Below are 20825 nucleotides of genomic sequence, written 5' to 3' on the forward strand. Positions count from 1 at the left end.
ACATTTGCGCCGGCCACCTCCTCTGGACTTCCACTATACTGAATCTCGCACTGAATCTTTCCATATCGCCGAAGGTGTGGGGTGAAATGGAGCTTTTCTGGCACAGCCTATTAATGCATTTGGGCATAAGCAATGCAGGAAAATTCATTTTAAATGGAGCTCAAATTTAAATTGAATGCCAGATTTGAGGCTGCAAGCAAACATGGATATGTATTGCCGAACTGTATGATATTCGCGTTATTTGCCTAACAAATTAAAGTCAGGCCGGGTTGGTATTTCCCCACTGACCGCAAGCCCTCAACACTCTGGCTAAAAACCTTTACGAGGGAATTCATGACCCTTCCGCCGAACCGCATCGATTCAGATTCCTTTTTGGCACGAATCTCATCCTTGGCCAGGTCATAAGCAGAATGCAAAAGGTATACAAAGAGCACGAAAAAAGAAGAAACTAGATATTTAAAATTTGATGACCATATTGCACATATTACTGTTGCATTGTGAACCAAAAGTTATTTAAAAACATTTTTGAAGGCAACTTTAATAGTTGTACATGAACAACAATGCAGTTTAAAAATATAATACCTTAGGTAATCAAATTTTTAAGAACAATACAATATACATTTTTCTGCCTGTGTAGAAGCACACAACTGCAATGGCATTTAGGTCTTTTTTCGCGTTCTTCGCTCTTTTTTGCATTTTGTTTAGCGCTGCGATTTGAATGCAGAAATAAAATTTTACGATCAAACAAACTATTCGTGCAGAACATTGGGAAATTGTGTTTACGTTCATTGGAACGCTGCCTGGGCAATGGATACCCCAATGTGGGAGGGGGAAATTCTGGGAAAGAGGGGGTGCATTCGAGGGGTATATATAGGTTATATGATGGTCCCTGCTATTGGAGTGTCTCTCCTGGCCGGGTGAATGCGAAATGCGAATGCATTTCAATAATTTGCCGTAGAGGGGCCGTCGCTTAGAAAATTATTATAAATTTTAGCTCTCTCCCCCAATCATCACCCCCCTTCACCACCCCTTTTGTTGTTGTTGTGGTTGTTTCTGCATTGCCATTATCGTTGCCTTGCTGCTGGCTTTGTTTTTGTTCTGCTTCAATAATAATTTTGACCCACTTTTGCGCTCGACTTGACTTTTTATTGTACTGAAATTAAGTATTATTTTTTTTTTTTTCGTTTTTCTTCTTTTTGCGAGCTGTTCTGCTCGGCTCTCGGCGTATTTTTGAGGGCAAGACAAACAGTCGCTCATAATAATATTTGTACATAGTCTTGCCAGCGGCAGCAGCAGTGGAAAACAAAGCTGAGCACAAAAAATAAAAATAAAAAAAACAACTGGCAAATATTTTTCAAGTCTCGGCTAATTGCCGCTGCCAGCCAACTTGGATTTGAATTCTTTTTCTTCTTCCACCACCCCATTTTCCGACCATCCCGCTCTCTAGCCTGTTTTGTTGTTGCTTTTGTCATTTTTGTCGTGCGCTTTCCCCGTTTTTATTGCTAATTTCTTGACGTCACCTCAAACGCTGTTTATGCAGCCTTCGTCACTGGACTTTTCTTCCAAAGGGTAGCTTAAATGCTTCTTAGTCAATTTGCATTGGAAATCACTATCAAATCGATGCCATGACTAATACATTAGTTAAGGCCCAAGTCAATTTGGTTAATTGACTTAAAGACATATGTTTTTGTTTTTGTGGCGTTCAGAGTTTTCCCCTATCTATGTGGAACTTGTTGAATAATTATTTACAACTTGTTATGGTTGTTCTGAATTTTTGTTGTCTTATTTTTTGTTGATTTCATTCTTATTTTTCTTCATTTTTTTTTTGTTTTGCAACGGTAAACTTGTTTGTAAATTATTTTTATTATTATTGTTGTCGTTGTTGTTCTTGGGTGCTGTGTGTTTTTGTGCTGTTCTTTTGCTTTTCTTTGCTCACTGCCAGTTTCCCATATTGTTTGTTTTTGCAATAAACAACAGCGGCGAATGCAACTGCAGTAGAAGGGGTTATTGTGGAAAGGGGGAACTTTGCTCCCCCGGCGTCGGTTGCTGTTGTTAATCATTGCAATTACAACAGCAGCAGCATCAGCAGCAGCAACAACAACAACAAAACTTAACTATAACTGAGTAACCTGGCCAATTGACGCTTACACGCTTTCATTAGACGAACGACCCTACAAATGAGTGGGGGAACAGTGGGGGGCGGGGGGTTTCCATATAGATGGGGTCTGCCGGCCAGTCGAGCGTTAAAAATTAGCACTGACGCAACGCATTCGCCGCGTAAATTGACATTTACGCGATAATTACGCGCTTATTATATTTATTACCACTTTTTTTCCGCATTTAATTCGCTTCCATTTTTTCTCTGATTCTTTTTTATGATTATTTCTTCTTTTTTTGTGCTGTATCATTATGCGTTCTTTGTCTGTCAACTGCAATTGCACTGCCATAAAATGGCTGGTAATGAAAGGTTGTGGATGGGCTACTTGAGAATCAAAGTTGATTTGCAGTTGGGTTTTCCTTGTTAGCTGAAGTTTTCCAAGATTACTGGACTGGCAAACAAATTAACAACAATTATTAAAAAGGGAAATGTTCAGACAATTAAAATTCCTTTTGCTTAAACAATTGGTTGCCAAGCTGTGTGAATAAAAAACTCTAGTTAACAACCTTTTCATGTCTGCTGATGAGTTTGAAAGGTATAAAAGCGAATTACATCAAACAAATTGTATCTTTCTGTGATTAACAACCGGCAAGAAGTAAATATTATTTAACCAATGACTTGTTTACCCGGGTAATAAACGAATATGAAAAAAGCTGAGAAAAATAAAGTTTTGTTTACTCAAACTATCAGATCGGTTGCTAAACTATGTAAATTAATAATAATAAAAATAAACGAATTAAAAACCAAATTCCGTTTGGAAAGAAGCGCTCGCACACGTAAGCGAGAAAAGCACATTTCAGATTAGCGGGGTGAGGAGGTGGGTGGCGCTCGGGGGGTTTTTATAAGGGGAAGGGGGTTGCCCGGTTGATATTACGTCGCATTACGCGAGAAGCGCGTGTCACTCGGTGGGCGGCGGAGGAAGGGGAGTGGCTGGGGAGGCGCTCCGCGCAAGGTGAGCGAGTTGTTATCATTACACGTGTGTGTGAGTGCCCCTCCCCCTAGTGCCGTCTCCCTCTCGCTCTCCAGATGGCATATCAAAACATAAAGAATATGGCGACGATAGACACTCACACACACACACACACACAACCGAATCGACGAGAGCTTTGTGCTTACAGCTTATTTGCGTATCTGTGAGTGTGGGGGGAAAAAATACTTCCGCATTCGCGGGCGAGTTTCGAAACAATAACAAAAATGAAACCAGAGGGCCACCGAGCAATGATAAACTAACTGAAATTGCGGCAAAACCCGGCAAAGCCGGCAATATTCAGTGTCGGTTTCGGTTTCTGTTTCACACAGCTACAGGGTGACCCCCCTAATGTGCCACATGCCACATCTCGCGCTCTCTTTTCACTGTAATTAATTAAATTAAACTGGCCCAGCGACTCGCGCTGAACTCAATTGAATTTTATTTGAATTTTATTACAACCATCGGACACAATGAAACAGAAACAGAATGGAGCGTTGTTGACTTTGCTCCTCTTTTGCCGGCTAGAGCAGCAATAGCAGCAGCTTGAAGTACAACAGCACAACAGCTACAATTGCAACAGAGCAACATTCAGAGCAGCAACAACAACGGCAACATGGACTGCAACAATTGCCACACTAGCAGCAACCATTGCAGGAGCAACAGCAACAGCAGCAACATTGCCGCCTAGCTTTAGTTCAAGTTTTTCCAGCTGTTTTTAGTTTCGACTTGGGATGGTAGCTGGCATTTGCGACGCAATTGAAGTGCCCCGCTGCCGCCCAACCCCCACTTTTCTGCCTTTTACCCCGCTAACACCCCCCCTCTCCATCCTTGGCTGGACATGACGCGCCATATTTTACCGCCTGCCTGGGCTTTTTGTTTTCAGTTTTCAGTTCCCTCTTTTCCTCTTTTTTGCTTTCTTTATTTTGATTATTATTGTTATTATTTTTATTATCAATTGAGAACGTGGCCGGCATTCGGCGCTGCCGCTGATGTTGCTGCTTTTTGCACACTTGACTAATAGTTTCGACTGCGGCGCGCGAGGCTTATCAATTGAAATTGAAATGGAATACGCAACCATCAGCGGCGAGTGACAATCGCTCCAATTGCAAGTCGGAAATTTAATGCTCTGCACTTGTGGAGATATTAATGGGGCTAAGTGATACGTTGACATGCCAAGTTCCCTATTAGATACTCAAGTTTTTAACAAAACTGATTTGGCAACCAATTTGATAAATTTCAAATTCGTCATTATTTCCCATTTCCATTATATATAATCATATTCTCATGGTAACAAATCGACAACTGAAACTCTGGGAAATAACATGAACTATCGTATTATTTGGTGCTCTAAATAAAAAGCCCCCATCTTATTAGGGCATTTACTTAGACAATGACACCCGGCGCGACTGTTTGCCTTCGTAATCAAATGTTAGTATTTCGTATTTTGTATTTTTTGTCGTCGCCGCCGTCTTAAGTTCGGCGTAGTCGTCGCGACGTCTGAGCGGGTGGTAATTGAAAATTTGAATTATTTTGCAATCAGCTGTCGTCCCTCCGAAGGGAGCGCTGTGGAGGCCAAACGGAAGGGGCGAGGTCGAGGGCGGCGGTGGCGGTGGCGGTAGTGGTGAGAACTCTTTATGTAAGTGCAGTTAAAGCGGCGTCTATGCTAAACAGTTGGGCGTGGCCCGAGGAGGGCGCAACCGAACGACAAGACGGAGACACCATTTTATTATAGATATTATACATGGATTGGACGATGTCCGTGACTTGGTGGCCGGTTCCGCTAATTTGTCGCCACTTATAAATTATTGATATGGCCCAGTCTCCACAGACGCCAATCGTTGCATATTTATGCAAAAGCCAGTCAAAGTCGAAAACACAAAACGAACGAATAAAATGCGAATATAAAAACCGGGTACGACCGGCAAAAGTAGTGGGGAATATAATGGTTTGTTACCTACGTATAAGCCAAAACACGTAATCTTACATATAGATACCCAAAGTTCTGACTAGTCGATTCATTTGAGTACAATTTGCTAGACTTAATATCTTTTCTTTGTAAAAGAGAAGAACTTAAGTTCAATTGATATTTTTTTTTAGAATTGAAGTTTTTATTGACATAATTAAGCACTTTTAAAATATTGTTGTTTATTTTAAAAGGTAAATTACTATTATAAAGATTACTTTAAAGCTTAAACTATGTTATAATCAAGAAGGTATGGGTCTAAAAAAGTCCAAAATGCTTATTCTTTGTGCATCTATTATATAGTACTCACTTGTGCTGCGCCGTGAGCTGCGATGGCACCTCAATACTGTGTGTGGTGGTTCTGCGGCGTTCGCCACTCATGTCGGCGAGTCTGGCAAAGTCTGTGTCGCGATCCTGATCTGCCAGGCGGGCGGAGCGTCGCGATTCGAGCAGACGCACTTCCTCCAGGCGCTTCTTCAGCTCAGTTGGTTCCTGCGGGCGAAAAAAAAACAAGACTTGGGTTAGTCAGACAGCCTGCTTATCGGCGCTGCAAGTCGTGAGTCACTCGCAAAAAAAAAAAACAATTAAAGTGTACAACTTTATTGAGCATCCCATTAAAAATTAATGACCCAGTGTGGGCACTTTAAAGCGATTCCTAATTGAGCAAATGGCGACATGGAACACATTTTCCTGGGTGTATCTGCATCTAACTTTGTTGCATCCGTCACGCAAGTCGAATGCTTCTAAATAACAGTATCTATTCCGCGGCAGGTTCCCTGGAAATTTGATTTGATAAAGGCAAAATAGTGTTGTAAAAATTTCCGAGAAGTGAAATCCAATTAAATTAAAGTTCACAGGGGCAAAAAACAAAGTGGAATTAAAATGAGTGATTCAAGGTTAATTACAGACCACCGTAAAGCCCTCCTTATATATCCACATTAACCATGTAAAAATGCAAAAAAAATAAAAAACTTTCGACGCGCGTGGGCGCTAATTGGGAAATCAAGTAAACTGCAATATCTATAGGATATTGTTTTGATGCCGCTGGGGCAACCTTGAATGAGGTCACTTGGTAACAGTTGCGCTGTAGATATATCCTTATGCAATCACCTTTTCGCGTATTTTCAAGATCTCGCCGCTCAGCAATTCATAGTTTTGTATTATGCCAAACATCTGCATTCAGTTATTTGTATATTGTATATTTATTTTTAAACTTTTCTCTTTATTTCCTCTATTGCACTGCAACACAACGAACCGCAGCGAAATTGAATGAGACGAAAGGTAAATGTTTTAATTTTCTTTTGCGATTTATTACGGCCGATAAACTGGGCTTAACTCGATATTCCGATTTCGCTGTAACAGTTTGTTTTTTGTTTTTTTTTGTTTCGCGCCTGGCAATTTGTTGAATGTGCGTTAATTGGGCACAAAAAGCCGGCCGGCAGCGTTGGCGGCTATAACGGTATTCGGGGGAAAATACGTCAGCGGGCGCGTATCTGACGGATACGCCGCACGCACACTCACACTCTCTCACACGGCGCGTGTTTATTTTTAATTATTCAAATTTTCGCTTGATCTTCTTTGCTTTCTTGCCTTGCTTTCTGAATTTGGGCCACTAGGCCTCGTTCCTAATTTGTTTTTATACGCTTTTATACTCGGCAGTAACTTCACTCCCTCACTTCACTTGCACTTTTCGGTGGCTGCCTGGGCGCTTTTATTCTTGTGAACGGGGGAAACTCTCGGCTTGCTATTTTTTGCGATTTTCGGTCTTGCGAATTTCTTGTGGTTTTGTATCTTTGTATCTGCGGTCTGCTGGTGCGAAAGGTTCGCGCGCGATTTCGAGAATGATTCTGTGCGCTGAAATCGCCGCGGCCGCCGGGCTTCGTGTCTGTTCGTGGCCATTCGCCTCGGCTCGTGTCTCCTCGGCTCTTGCACTCGGCTCGCTCTTTCACTCTCTCTCAAGCGCGACTGCGCTCTCTTTCGCGGCCATTTGGCATTGGCAATTTTCCGGTTTCTCACCGACGTTTGTTTTTGTTTCTCTGCTTTGTGCTGCCTTTTCGCATGCTTTGCCGTTTTGTTTATGTATCTTAATCTCTTCCGCACTGCGCCGCCGCGCTCTCTTTCACTCGAATCGGGGGAAAAGCACTCGCCCGCTCACTCTTTCCGCACTGCTCTGCTCCCCCGCAAAAAAGAGCGGATTTACGTAACTCAAAGATACAAGTGATATCGCCAGTATCTTTGAGCTTTTCCGCAGGTATCGCAAAAACTGGCTTTGTATAAAGAAGTCTTTCCGATCTCACTTTGATTTAAGAGCCATTAACTTTGACTTAAGAGAAATATCTACTGGTTTATGACGCCGTCCGCTATGACGAAAACGCTTAGTTTTCCCCTCTATTTCACCCGTGTTTTTCAATGTTTACTGTTTACGGCTTTCTGTTTGTTGGCTTGCGCTTTTTGAGCTCAGCTCCCGCTGGGATTTTTACACTTCGTCGGGGATTTTCTCTGGGTTTAGGACCTAATGCCATCATCTTTATGCCGTGTTTATGGCAGACATACTAAAACTTGATGAAGCACTTGCACATTTAGCTCATTACACCTCTTCCCGCGGCTAGAAAAACGTCGAACTCGTCTAACTCAAAATACTATCCAGCATATATCTTTTTTTTCCGATTGTACTTTTTGAGTTATAACTATTGTACTTACTATTATATGTTTAGATACATTGCAAACATTTATCTGGTAGTTGGTTCAAATAGAATTATTTGTCAATCATTTTTCAATTAACGACCGCCTTTTGTAATTGAGGGTTTAGTTATTAATTATTCAATAACTTATCGTTCAATCGTTTTCAGTTGATCAGAAAAGCATGAATAACTTCAAAATAAATATACTCGTTAATCGCATGTTAATACATTTGTTAAGGGTTTTTTTTATTGTATATCTTGAAGTGAACCTTTTGCTTGCTAAATAATTATCTCCATTACATAAATTCCTCTTATACACTATGCTAATTCCTTTGAACAGAGTGTACAATGACGATACAAATTTTTTGGGAATTAAGAAGTTCTATACTTTTTAAGTCACCCTCTGTTTCAAACATATAATTTGAAGGAGGGAGAATTTCACTGTGAAACTCAGCTTGGCATTAGAAAAGATTTGCTGTTTCTAAAGAATAGTTTTTCCTGTGGGTTGACCCCGATTCCCCGTATTGAGTAAGGTATTTTCCTATCAGAGAAAAGCTGCTGCAAAAATTCCACGGAACAATCTGTTTGCTCATCGGTCTGGCGGTCGGAGCCCTAGCAACAACAACAGCAACAGCAACAACAACAGCAATAAGTCGTTCCCACAACCAGTTCTGGGTTATCGGGTCTTCTGCCATGCCATGCTCAAGTGAAAGTGGGAACTTGTTTGTCATTCGCTTCAAGACGAAGATTAAAACCAAGCGGGACCCCAATTTTAACTTTAAGCGAAACCGAAATATTTGTTTAGAGAGTGAAATGCGGTTCTGGATAGCCAAAGCCAAAGAGTTCTTGATTATGCTGACCAGCAGCGCTGATAGCGCCGATTGGTGATAGCCAGTTATCTGGGACACCCTCTGGCCTTGCTACCTCGCCGCAAAAACCCCCCAAAAAAAAAAAAACAGCAAAAATAACAACAAATATGGGCAAGTTTCAGCCTGGGAATACCGCTCGGAGTTCAACGATTACGCTTGCCATTCCACCGCAGACAGAGTCATATGTGGTGCACTGATAAGGTGTCCAGATAAGGATGACCAGACCGCAGGGGCGGGACACAAAAGGGTGGATAACAAATTACACTGAGTAAACAAAAATTGAGAGATACAGTATCTGTAAGATACGACTTGTATCCGCCTGCGCGCATGCGCCGAAATTTGTCACTCCCCTTCCGTCCAGCCTCATTATGTTTATCAGGAAAACGTGTCCAACTTCCCCTGCGATCCCCGCCTTTATTTTTGATCACTTTGAAATGCGTGAACGCGTGCCGGAAACCTGAGACGCATGCGAATTTCACAGATAGTCGTAAATATTCTCCGTTTGCCTTCGGTGGCGAAATGAGTCGAAATGAGCTCAAGTTTTGGCAATCCGATCGAACCGTGATTTGGAATTCGAATTGGGGTCTCTCGTCTGGTAGTCAAAAATGTGTCGGAAGTGGGGCTAATTATGGGGTATCGATTGCGGGGTTGGCAAATATTTGCATTGCGGAGGAGTTCAAATGTTTGCAAAAAAAGAATTAGTTAACTTACTTATATTTAAAAAAAAACTGAATCAATGTACGAAAACTGAGCTAATATAGGTATACCGATTGGATAAGCAAATACTTTTTATTTCGAGGGACCTGCGGCAAAAAGTGCAATTGATCATAAATCTACACTTTGTGAATCTGATATTCTTATTTTATATTTAACACAATACAAGCAGAAAATGTTAAACCATTTAAACATAAGAATAAGTTGGTCGCTTGGGACATTTCTATACATAAAATGCGAAAAAAGAGATTCGATAACATATAAGTATTCAAATAAAAACAGAAAACTGGTCTACATTTTGGTTTTTTTGGCCTTTTGGACAAAATGTCCATATGAATTTCTAAACCCATTCAAAGCAAGGACAATTATATAGAAAGACAATATCTGAAACGACGACTGTGACCCCCGATAAATTTATGGCTTCCAATAGAAGCACCCCTGCTGCAAAGCCGACTCCAGCCCATAACTTTGATCACTCATTGCCCCGATGATCATGCACCCCTGGCTGCCATAATGCCAAAGTGCACCCCCGGGCAGTGAGCACCCCCCGCCAGCTGGCTACCGCCATTGACAGCCAGTTAAACCCAATTAAAGGCTATCTGTATCTGTATCTGTATCGGCGAGTATCTGTGACTGGGCAGCAAATTGCAGTATCCATGACAGGCGCACTCCGGAGTTTGTTTTCCGCTTGCCTCATTTGTTTGACTAGCCCATGTTGGCCCAGAAGGTTGCTGCAGCTAATTGCCCATTACCTTGGGCCGAGGCAATTTTTATGTGAGCTAACTGCAGCAACTCAAAGACTTTCAAATGCCAGTCGACCGATGTCTGTTGCCAGCTGCCGCCAATGACGACGTCGTCTTGTGCAATTATCCCCGCTGCACTGGAAAGTATTTTAATGTTTATGACTTTCTTTTACCAACCTGGCTCATTAGCCAAAAAATGTACATTTTGGCTTTTTCCAGTGGATACTTGAGGTTCAATTGAGATCCGCTTTAAAAAATTGAATTTAAATATCTTAGCAATGATTTTTATATAGACCTTAATAAAACATAATGAAATTATTTTTTTTTCAGTTCTTTGACTTATTTAACGTTCTGAGTGTTTTTCTCTCAGTGTGATCGCTGTCCCCGGCTGCTGCAATTTTCGCAAGAACACGCGAGAGTTGCCCACGTGCCAAACTGACTTGAGCAGTGCAATTTGGGTTAATTGTCTGTGGATTAGGCAGCCTCCATTGTTGCATTGGTGCACAAAATGCCGCTTAACGCTCAACGCCTGGCATTTTTGACACTCGCCGCCAATATGGGGAAATATGGACTACAACACACATTTGTGTATATCGGGTGTATACGGCCTAACATATAACCACCGATCATCGACCGACCGGCTGGCTGAGTCAGCTGTGGAGCGCTGAACGATAATAAATTCTCCCATTGTCATTTGACGCGTTTCGAAAACGGAACATTCGCCTCGCGTCTGGCGTTGTTTTATTTTATTTATTTACCTTTGGAAAGGCTAAGCACAGACATGGCGGTATCAGAATTTACGTAACTCGCCATGTCTCCCAATCATGCAACTTCGGCCTGCAATTGCGCTTCAACTTGAAATCAATGGGCAAATGGAATTGGAAATCGGAAATCGGAATGGAAAGAGCAGCCGGGCAGGAATTGTAATTGAATGACAAATTTTCTTTGGATCGCACATCGCATCGGAGCATGTGGGTGACTCAATGTCGATGTGTTATTCATATACATATTGGCTGCCGGAAGCGTTTTTGTTCACAAGGGCGTGGCCAAAACGCCCCAATTTCCCCCGTCCCGACTTCGCCAATCTCATTTGACTCATTCAGCAAGTCAGGGCAAATGGAATTGAATATGTTCGCATTTTTGTGTTCGCTGTGTCTAAATTGAAAGCCACTTAACCCATTTCGAGCATAATGCGAAACAGTCTGAGCTGTCTAATGGAGACTCGGTTGGTTATGCTTTATTAGATCGCAGATGCGACTGAAGTTTGAATCGACAAACAACAACAACCGCAGCCAGAAAAGTCATTAAAGAAACTTTGTGGGTCATTATATAATACTGATCAGCGATTTCTGACCCAAACATGCGAATATTTCCAATTCGATTCACTTTCGCAATTGCTGTTCGCCTGGTCAGGTTTAAAACATGATGCAAGTTGCAGATACACCTTAAAAAACCATCACCTAAAACTCATTTAATACTGAGATTTTTGGAAATTTTAAAAGAGGTTAAACAAATTTACTCAGGACTAGCGAAAGATTTGCTGATGTGGCACCTCAAAATAAGAATTAAATTATATTTTAATTTATAGAAATGAGGCTCAGAATATGTTTCCAAATATATATAATGACTTTCTTGGTCGAAATTTGGGTCTCGATTATTAAACCCCCCTAGCTATTTCCAGTGTGGCAAACATTGATCACCTATCGTTAAACTGAGATCTCAGATCGGCGGGTGGCAGTTGGGCCACCCGCTGATTGGGGCTTAGTTCAAGTTGAACACTGTGCACATTATGCAAACAGGGGGCGCGGAAATTGACACATGACCGAGATCTGTACGTGCGCAGAAATAAAAGCTCAATTAGGCTATTGCTGCATAATTCGTTTTCCATGCCAGCAGACGACTTTCCCAAAAGCAAAATGAAAATGTGGCCAGCGGAAAAAGGCACTTGAAACTCCGATCTAAGAGTTTCCAAGTAGCACGTACGTAACATGGCTAACGGTTAATTTCGCTGGCAATTGTGATTTTAGTTTTCAGTATTTTTTTGTTGGCCAGACAGCTGAAAATCAAAATCAAAAACATAAACATAAATGTAATTGCGGCGTAATTGCAGCGGATAGAAGCGGAAAACGAAAGTGCAGCGAATAGAAAAACAGACGAGGGAAATCGGAGGAGTATTTGTATAATTGTGACCCAAAACAATTTTAAATGCCTCACAATTTCAATCAAAGCGAATCGAATTTGTTTTACCAGTTTAGAAAGCCCCCCTTTTTTTCAAAGGGGTGGCTGAGATTGGTGGTGCAACAATGAAATTGAATTTGATTTCTTGATCGCCGTCGAGCACTCCACGAAATCTGACCAAAACCAATGAGACTTTGTAGTCCCCGAGCCACAAGCAACCAGCAAAAAGCTACAAGCAACTGGCAACTGGCGAGTGAAAGTAAAAAACCGAAAAAGTGAAACAAAAACCAAGGCAGCAGCGTCTCGGCTTTCATGGGTATTATGAAACGCAAGTTGGTCGAGCATTTGGGAGTTGAAAATTAGAGGAGAAGGAGGAGCAGGTGGAGGTGGAGGTGGAGGGGGTGGTGCTCCGCCAGGTGAGCAGACAAGCTGGCAAGTCATCGAAGTAAGTTGCGCAGGTGCGAGAAACTTTCAGCGAGAAACGCCAGCGGCATTGGCTCCACCATCAACCATCCACCATCAAAATCGAATTGAAATTCAAATTCAAATTCCACTCGTGTTGAGTCGATGGCGTTGTTCGCACATTTTGGCCAGGAGAGCGTGTCTGGGGGCCATAGACGCATTTGCATTAACGGTTAATTGCCAAAGTGGTCGCAAGATGATGGAGTACTCGATTGCAACTCGAGGCTAGGCGATTGAGTTGTCAAGACCTCGAATCCATAATCCATTCGATGACAGTCGATTCTCAATAGGGATGCAACAAGAAGATGAAAATTATCAGTAGTGAGCACCATAAATCACAAATATTATGTCTTTTAATAAAAAAATAAAAATAATTGAAATATAAATAAGTTGAAATATATTGACTTTACTGAGAGATGATTTAATTTAATAGGGATTTGTATTAAATAATATAATCCACGATGCTTTGAAAAGCAATATATTTTTGGTATATAATAATATAATATAATATATAATATAATAATATAATATTTAATACGAGCTTTTAAATACAAAACCCCTTTTTTGTAGTTGTTTGCACAAATCACTTTATATTTTTAGCCAAAAAAAATATCAAAAGTCGTGCTAAATATCGTTGAAATTGTAATCATATATCGAAGTTTCTGCCATTCCTAGTTCCCACTATTCACTTGCTTTCAAAAGTCTTAAAGATAAATCCATTTCAAGTGCCAGATTGATGTTCGTCAGTTGTTGGGCGGTTGAAAATCGAATGTGGTAGCTGGAAATGTTGGAAACGCTGGGGGCATGCCACTGCCGATTGCTACTGTGTTGTTGCCCCGCCGCACAATTACCGTTATGTGTACGACTGCCTGTGTGTCTCCACCGCCGCTATAGTCGACTCTAGCCGGCTACCTGCTGATTTCAAAACATTAACTTAATTTTTTCCCATTTTTCCTCCACCATTGCTGGCACTGTGGAATTAATTATGCGTTTGCGCTCAATTTGTAGCCCAGGTAATTTGCCGTCGCGGGGGCGAGGGCTGTAATATGGGTACACCAGTGGGCGTGGCCAGACGAAGTTGTGGCAGGTGAAAGATTTGCGGGTGGCTCCCCATTCGCCACGGCTCCATGAAGTTTCACAATGGCTTGAAATCGCGCCTCGGGCTCTTTGGCAACATCTCTTAGGCACGGTCTTGGATTTTGGTCTGATAGCAGGTGGCAAAAAGTGGGAGATTTTAATTAACCGATTGGCGGGTCGAACTCAAATCGATGGCCAGCATAAGACGACCCCAGCTTGTTGCACTTGCGGCTGACTAATGGCAGAATGCATTTGGGTAATTAATAAACCAGTGGGGCATTGGTGAAAGTGCAGTGAGAAAAATAACGAGCCACTTGAGTACAGAAAGTGGGCAAGGGCTGGGAAAGTACCTATGACCTCAATGCCACGCATTGCGAGTACACCGGGCGTATGAGTAACTTTGCTCTCCTTTTTAATCAATCCAATCGAAAACAATAAGTCTGTTCTTGATTTTTCAATTTACCCTGCTGTGTGGCTGCTTTTTACTACTTGTTTGCATCTGTTAATGCCAAGGTGGCAAAGTATCTATTAGATGCCGTTAACTGTAACTGCAGTCATTTTATTCGCTGCCAACACGCAGCTCAGTCAGATTTTATTTTTTTTTTTCGAAAAAAGGCACAATTACGCGGCAGGAAATGGCGAATTAGAAGTGGCGATGCTTTCGGCATCCAGTTGCATTATCCTGCGGCAGCGATTAGCCATAATTTGTATTTCTTTTTGACGTGTGGAGAGCACGCGATTACATGTGTTTATTTGTTTGCCGGCTTGTATTTTAGTTGGCTTCATTGGAATGGAGCCGTAAAACTTAATGATTTCCAAATTGGCCATTTGATAAGCCACAAAATACACAGGGACATGACAAATGCTGAGCTCGCAGACGTGTCATTATCGTGTATTTGCCTATATACAGATACGAGTTAGCCGCAGCAATGGAGTTATGAGCCTCGATCTGGGCCAACTCGTGGTGCTGTGCAATTATGCTCGGGCTCGGGCTTGGCGAGAACGAGAACGAGAACGAGAACTATGCCAAGGCGGTCCGAAGAGCATTTGGCCATTCGCTACCACTACCACTCATATGGATAGACGGAAAAGTCAACCCGCCAGCGTTATTATGTGGCTTCACTTTTGACATTTCGCCTGCATCCGCTATCTCCGGCTGGGCAATTGCATCTCTGGCCAGAACAATGGGAACAATGAGGCTCGGCACTGAATTAGCATTAGCATTAACCCGGAAACTTACGCAGCTGCGCGGGATCTGAGTCATGGAGCATGCGGCATACGGCATAAAACATGGGGCATGTTGCACGTTGCACGTTGCTCGTTTCGCAGGTGTGGCCTGTCCCAGTTGGCTGCCGGCGGAGTTGCAAATTAACTTGTTTGCCATGCGATTAGATGCCGCAAATTTATGGTTTATATGATTTTGGCCAACCAAGCGGCAAGTGGGTCATCGTCAGCCACACAAATGTACTATACATACATGTGTATATATGCGCTGAGAAGATTTTCCCGGCATTCTTTTCTGTGCGTCTCGGTGACCCACTTGCCAAACGGAAAGTGAAAACATGGCTATGGCTATTGCTACGGCTACGGCTACGGCTATGGCCTTAATTGATATTTGGGCCGTTCGCCGCCGCTGTGGTGCAGAAACTTATAAAATTCGCAAACTACGAAGCCACAATGCAAAAGTTTGCCTTTTTGGAATGGGCATGAGAATTTGGCATGCCAAACGAGTTGGAAAGTGCGAATTTTTGCACGTCTCGGTATTAGCATAAAACGCAAAACCAAATGCAAAATGTAGTATAAAAAAGCGCAAAAGCCAAAACCAAAAACTACAAAAGACCTTAGAGACTAAAGTGAAGGAAACCGAGTTGAGTCTTTTTATGCGCTAAATGTGCCAAAGATATAAAGCCAAACTATATATACACATTTAAACAGCTTCATTAATGTGGCAGCTGGGGAACATTTAAATTGCATAATTTTTCGTTTGGCACAAAGTTTGGTTTCAGCTTGTGATAGTTTGCTTGATTTATAATATATGGAAAAGCAAATAATTCATAGCTGAAACGTAAAAGTTTAGGAGTGTTATAGAAAATAAAGTTTATAAACATAAATTTAAAACGGAAAACAGTAGGACTTTATTCGCATTTATGGTTATTTTGTTTGAAAAAAAAATTCAAAACAAGAAATCATTATTTGGACAACAAAATATACATAGCTTTATTGGTTGAGTTCACAACCAACAAAACCATTTGAAAATCTCATACACTTTAGTATCATAAGAGTTTACTGCTATCCCTCCCCAGATAAATGTTTTAAAAACTCAACTTTCATGCTTGCATAACTTGATTGAAAATATCTCTAGGCCAGGAAATCGTAATCAAGTTTTTGCATCAGTAAATAAACAAACTGATCTGCGGGGCGGCAAAATAGCTCTGTTCCTAAGCCGCCCGCTTCCTCCCCATTATTTGTATGTATATCTCAACTGAAGCTCGGACTTCACACTAGTTTAACACTTTCAAGTGGCCGAGCGGCCAAGGCAAACATAGTGAAACAAAACAAAGTAAAGTTGAGTAAAATAAAGCAAAGTAAAATAAAAGTATCTCATGGATGCGGCGTATCTGCGCCTGTGCAGCCAGCGAGCGGCAAACAGCTGCTGATGAGCTACGCAAACAATGATTGGCATTTGTTGTTATCTCTCTTGCCTTGTCGAAGTATTTGCACTCTTTGAAAATTGCCAAGATGCGAGCGATGGGGCGGCTTTGGAAACTTTTCAAATTGTTGTCCATTTGCCATGATATGCCGAAAGGCATGCGGCATGGGGCATGCGGCATGGGGCATGCGGCATGGGGCACTGGCACTGGCACTTGTTGGAAATAACTTAAAGCCGGCTCGTGGAAACTAAAGTTTAATTAAGGAATCTCCCCGCTCCGCGTCGCATCAAAAAACTCTAACCGAGCAGTGAGGCTTGTGAACTCGCCAGCAGTTGCCCAACAATATAATTGAAAGCTGATTCCTAACGCAATCAAATGGCAGTCTAACGAACCCACAAACTATAGACTATAGACAATAAGGAAGTACTCGGATTTCATTTACTTGCCAGCTAACTGGATAAGCGAACTTACTAAGCATCCATGGCTTTACCTAATCAGCACATTGCAATATGCGAACCGGCAACGATGGAGAGCAGAAAAAAGTGGGTTAAAACGCTGTTTAACTGTTCAATAAAGCGTGGCAACAAATGCTGCATTTAAATTGCCACAGCAGGAATCCCGGCGATTGTAAATGTGCCCCATAGCTTTTTTTTTTTTTTCTTTTTTTTATTTTGCCCAACCAACAGCTGTTGCCGGCTGTTGCTTTTGCTGTTGTTGTTGTTGATTTTGCTTATGATGCCGGTAAAGGTAAACACCTGTAAGCCACAAATCGCGACTCGGCCCCACAAACTGGCAACAATTGCCGCCATAAAGCAGTTGGATTGTTTAAGTTGTTGCATAAAAGCCAAGTTGCTCCCACTTTCAGCCAAGAAGTGGGAGAAGAAATCGCCGACTTTTGTTGCCGTGCGAAAAAAGTGAAAGTAATGCAACAAAGTTACGGCAACGGCAACCACAATGGCCGGGCCAAAACGGTAGCCAATAAGCCATAAACAACAACTCCGTCTGGCAAACAAGAGAAGTTGGTGAAAACATCAGATTCCACAGGTGAATGAATCTGAATGCAGGCAGGGCGAAAAGTTTTCATTCGAGAATACGGCTGCACACGCGCAGATAGAGACAAACAAAACAAACAAAAATAGTTAAGTTGTCAAAACTAACGAGCAGCACTAAACGATCAGAAATCACCAGAGGAGCAGGCAAGCAAAATAGTGAAGGCTGCGTTTGCATTTCGAATGCGGAAATATTTGCGTTCGGTGCGAATAAATACAGGCAAACACAGCGAGTGTCTAGTGTGTGTGTTGTGTGTGTGGGCTCTTGTGGTCAATACGCAGGTGGATTTGCGGCTGTTTATTTGCTCAAACTGTTACCGCTAGCTCAAACATGTATCGACCCGGCCTTCCGCTGTTTATCTTGCAGATACGCCTTGACAATTGAGCAAAATACAGATATAAATAACTGGCAAGTGGAGCGAGCCTTTGGCAGAGATATACGACATTGATCCAAACAAAAGAAATGGGCATCATTGTAATGTAATATTTTTAAAGATACAGATTTTAATATTATTTTGAACATAAAAAATGTTATCACAATATTTATGTCATGTAATTAATTTGTTATTAAGTATTGAATACATTATCTTTGGCACAAAATATTTTTTTAAATCTTAACCTTATCAACATTATCAACTATAGAATTCAATAAGTTTAATATTTAATTTTCGGACTGATATGCATTTTACTCCTCAAAACACAATGCTGCAGCAGGTGCCTCTGGGCAGATAAATTGTTGTTCGGGAACAACCTGAACTTGTACCATTGACCTTTGACCCAGGCAAGAATATTTAACCAAACACTTGACTCACATAGACACACAGAGGTATCTACGGCCATGTTTCGGCCGTTCAACACCTTTTCCCCGGAATTCTCAAGCATTCTGACCGCAGTCAATGATTACGCTCCTTCTTTTGCGCCTTTGCCACTGTGCCGACCACTCGTATTTACTGGGCTTTATCTTTGTCTCCGTCGGGGCATAATATTTTACACAGGTTCAGGTGCTGCGAGCGGCCTAATTAGAGAGCCTCTCACAGGCAGATAGCCACTTAATTTCGAGACAACTGCATGTAATTAAAGGCGAATACTCGAGACCGAACCACATCGAGGCTGTTAATTTATTCAAACTCGTTGGAAGCCGCCGAAATAAAATGGGGAAAGATACCTAAAAATAGTCACGTGGTAGAATGCACCCAAGAGAGTTTCCCTTGCGGAGTTGCGAGTGCGTTGGTTTCCGCAGCAGGTTTTCCCCCGTACCCATATACACGCGTATATGCGTGGAAATGTTAATGGGGTCATTTGCCCGGCGGCACATCGATGAAAGGCTGCTCCAAAGGCCTCAAGTGCATTTATTTAAATTTCACGCTTTCGTCCCGACATCGTGTGTGGAGTCAAGCCATATCTATCCGTAATGCCTTTGTTTATGGAAATTTGAAAATAAGTGTGCTCTTTACCTTTGGGGAAATATGAAATTAATTTGGGAATAAAGTCAGGACCATAAGAGGTATTTAATGGACAGAAAGAAGATTTATATTTTGAAAAGAGGCTTGGGATATATGGTTTGTTTCAAACGAAAACCAACTTAAAACATGTGGAACAAAAATAAAATAAAATAATAAGCAATTGCTATTAAAAAAAATATTAAATATCATAACTGAAAATCTGATAAAGTTAGATAAGTAATTTATATTTTTTAATGCAGGTAAAATAATACAATTGCTTTAAAAATATTTTTAATAATCTAACAAAGTAAAAAAGGTTTTATTTTCTAATAGCAAAAACTCAAAAAATTTGAAAACATCTAAAATTTCCCACTTGTACAAATAATGTTAAATTTTAAATTTCAGCATTTTGAAATTATTTAAGTCGGGTAGAAAACGAATAAAATAAAAGTTACAATAAAAACGTTTTTGCTGTCAGCGACATTGGTTTTGCAATCGTGTAATTGCATCATTTGCACCTGCATATCTGGTCGGCAGAAAGTTTTGCTCAATTGGCAGTGCGCTGGCTGGCCAACAGCAGTTAGCAAAGTTAGCAACTGAGGCGCTTATCAGGCGGTTCGAGTGTTTCGTAATATTTTTGGCCCGGCCTTATCAGCCAGTGCCGAGTGCCACCAGGCAGTGCAGGCCAATAACAAGCCAGCAAGCCAACAAAGGCCAAAACAGGCCCAACTTCCGCTGGCAGAGCGGTTATCGGGCCTCACGTGCTTGTTGCATTGAACACAGTCAACACCCAACACTCAACAGTCAACACACAGTGTGCTTTTTGGCCCGATTAGCCAGCCAGCTATCGCTATCTTTTATGCCATTTAGCGCAACGCATTCAGTTGCGTTCCCTTTTCTTGGCCTTAACTCTTTTGTGGCAGTGGCTTTGTTTGGCCGGTTTGTGATGCAGTCAATGCTGCTATTGCTGCTATCACTATCACCGCACACGTGTCATTCGCAAATCGCGACTTTGGCACGTCCCACATTTAGCCAACCCTCCGATCTTGGAGCCTGACATTAATCTCAATTTTTGCATTTTTCGCACAGCTGCGTGCACTTGAAGCCGCAAATCGCTGGCAATCTTTTTACACTTTTCGCTATTTTTTTGCGCAGAATCTCAGACAATTGTTCGTGTCTTTTGTGCTTTATTTCTAATTAGCTCAATATAAGCGACTTAATTGCTCATTGTCGTTACTAGTCGTCTCTCTAATCGTCAGCTGGCATTCGATTGCAGATGCATCGACAGCGCATCTAAATTCGAAATGCGCAATTGTCAATCGCCCTCGTGAAATGATACAACTTGATCGGATTGCCAGTATTCCCATTTTCGAATTCGATTAAATTGGGGTGCAAATGGGGGTGGCTTTTAGCCAACTTAAGAAATATTTATGATCAACACTAAGAACTAACAATACACGTTGAGGCTTTATCCCAACATTTTCTCTTCTTAATCTTTTATTTTGTAATTTTCTATGCCAACTTTGAAAAACTTAAAAGAATCACTTAAAACACCACTTTTATATAAGTTCGTAGAGCGCATATCATTATATTTTTTAAAGTTCGTATGTCAAGTGACATAGTTTTCCCCAAGATTTTATTTCCTTTACGAAACCGCCGTTCCCCTTCTCAGGTGAAAATTCCTTGAGTGCTTTTTATGCACACGTCCAACAATGAGGAAATCTTTACGAGCACATCTGCCGCATAAAGAGTCCGACTTTGGACCGGTGGCAAAGAGTTAAGACCCGGCTGCAGTCAACTTGTTGTAGCCGTGGCCGGCAATTAATTACGGCCAGTTGACAGTTAACTTGGGCTGCTGTTTCACTCGC

The 20825-nt window shown here is 41.6% G+C and overlaps 1 protein-coding gene across 6 annotated transcripts in view; it reads right to left on the reverse strand.

Annotated features, from left to right (window-relative positions):
- LOC108135028 (zinc finger protein 704) overlaps positions 1-20825 on the reverse strand; it is a 117788-nt gene that overhangs the window by 53275 nt on the left and 43688 nt on the right. For 5 of the 6 annotated variants that reach the window (XM_017255561.2, XM_017255560.2, XM_017255564.2 and 2 more), the window contains one exon: positions 5402-5583. In XM_017255561.2, coding sequence (XP_017111050.1) covers positions 5402-5583 — 182 coding nt within the window. Of the gene's footprint in view, positions 1-5401; positions 5584-6201; positions 6923-20825 lie in introns of those variants that run through there. The other variant, XM_017255562.2, reaches the window with a different exon arrangement.

Source organism: Drosophila elegans, unplaced genomic scaffold (genome assembly GCF_018152505.1).
Source record: "Drosophila elegans isolate 14027-0461.03 unplaced genomic scaffold, ASM1815250v1 contig_476, whole genome shotgun sequence".
NCBI classification, from domain to species: Eukaryota; Metazoa; Arthropoda; class Insecta; order Diptera; family Drosophilidae; genus Drosophila; species Drosophila elegans.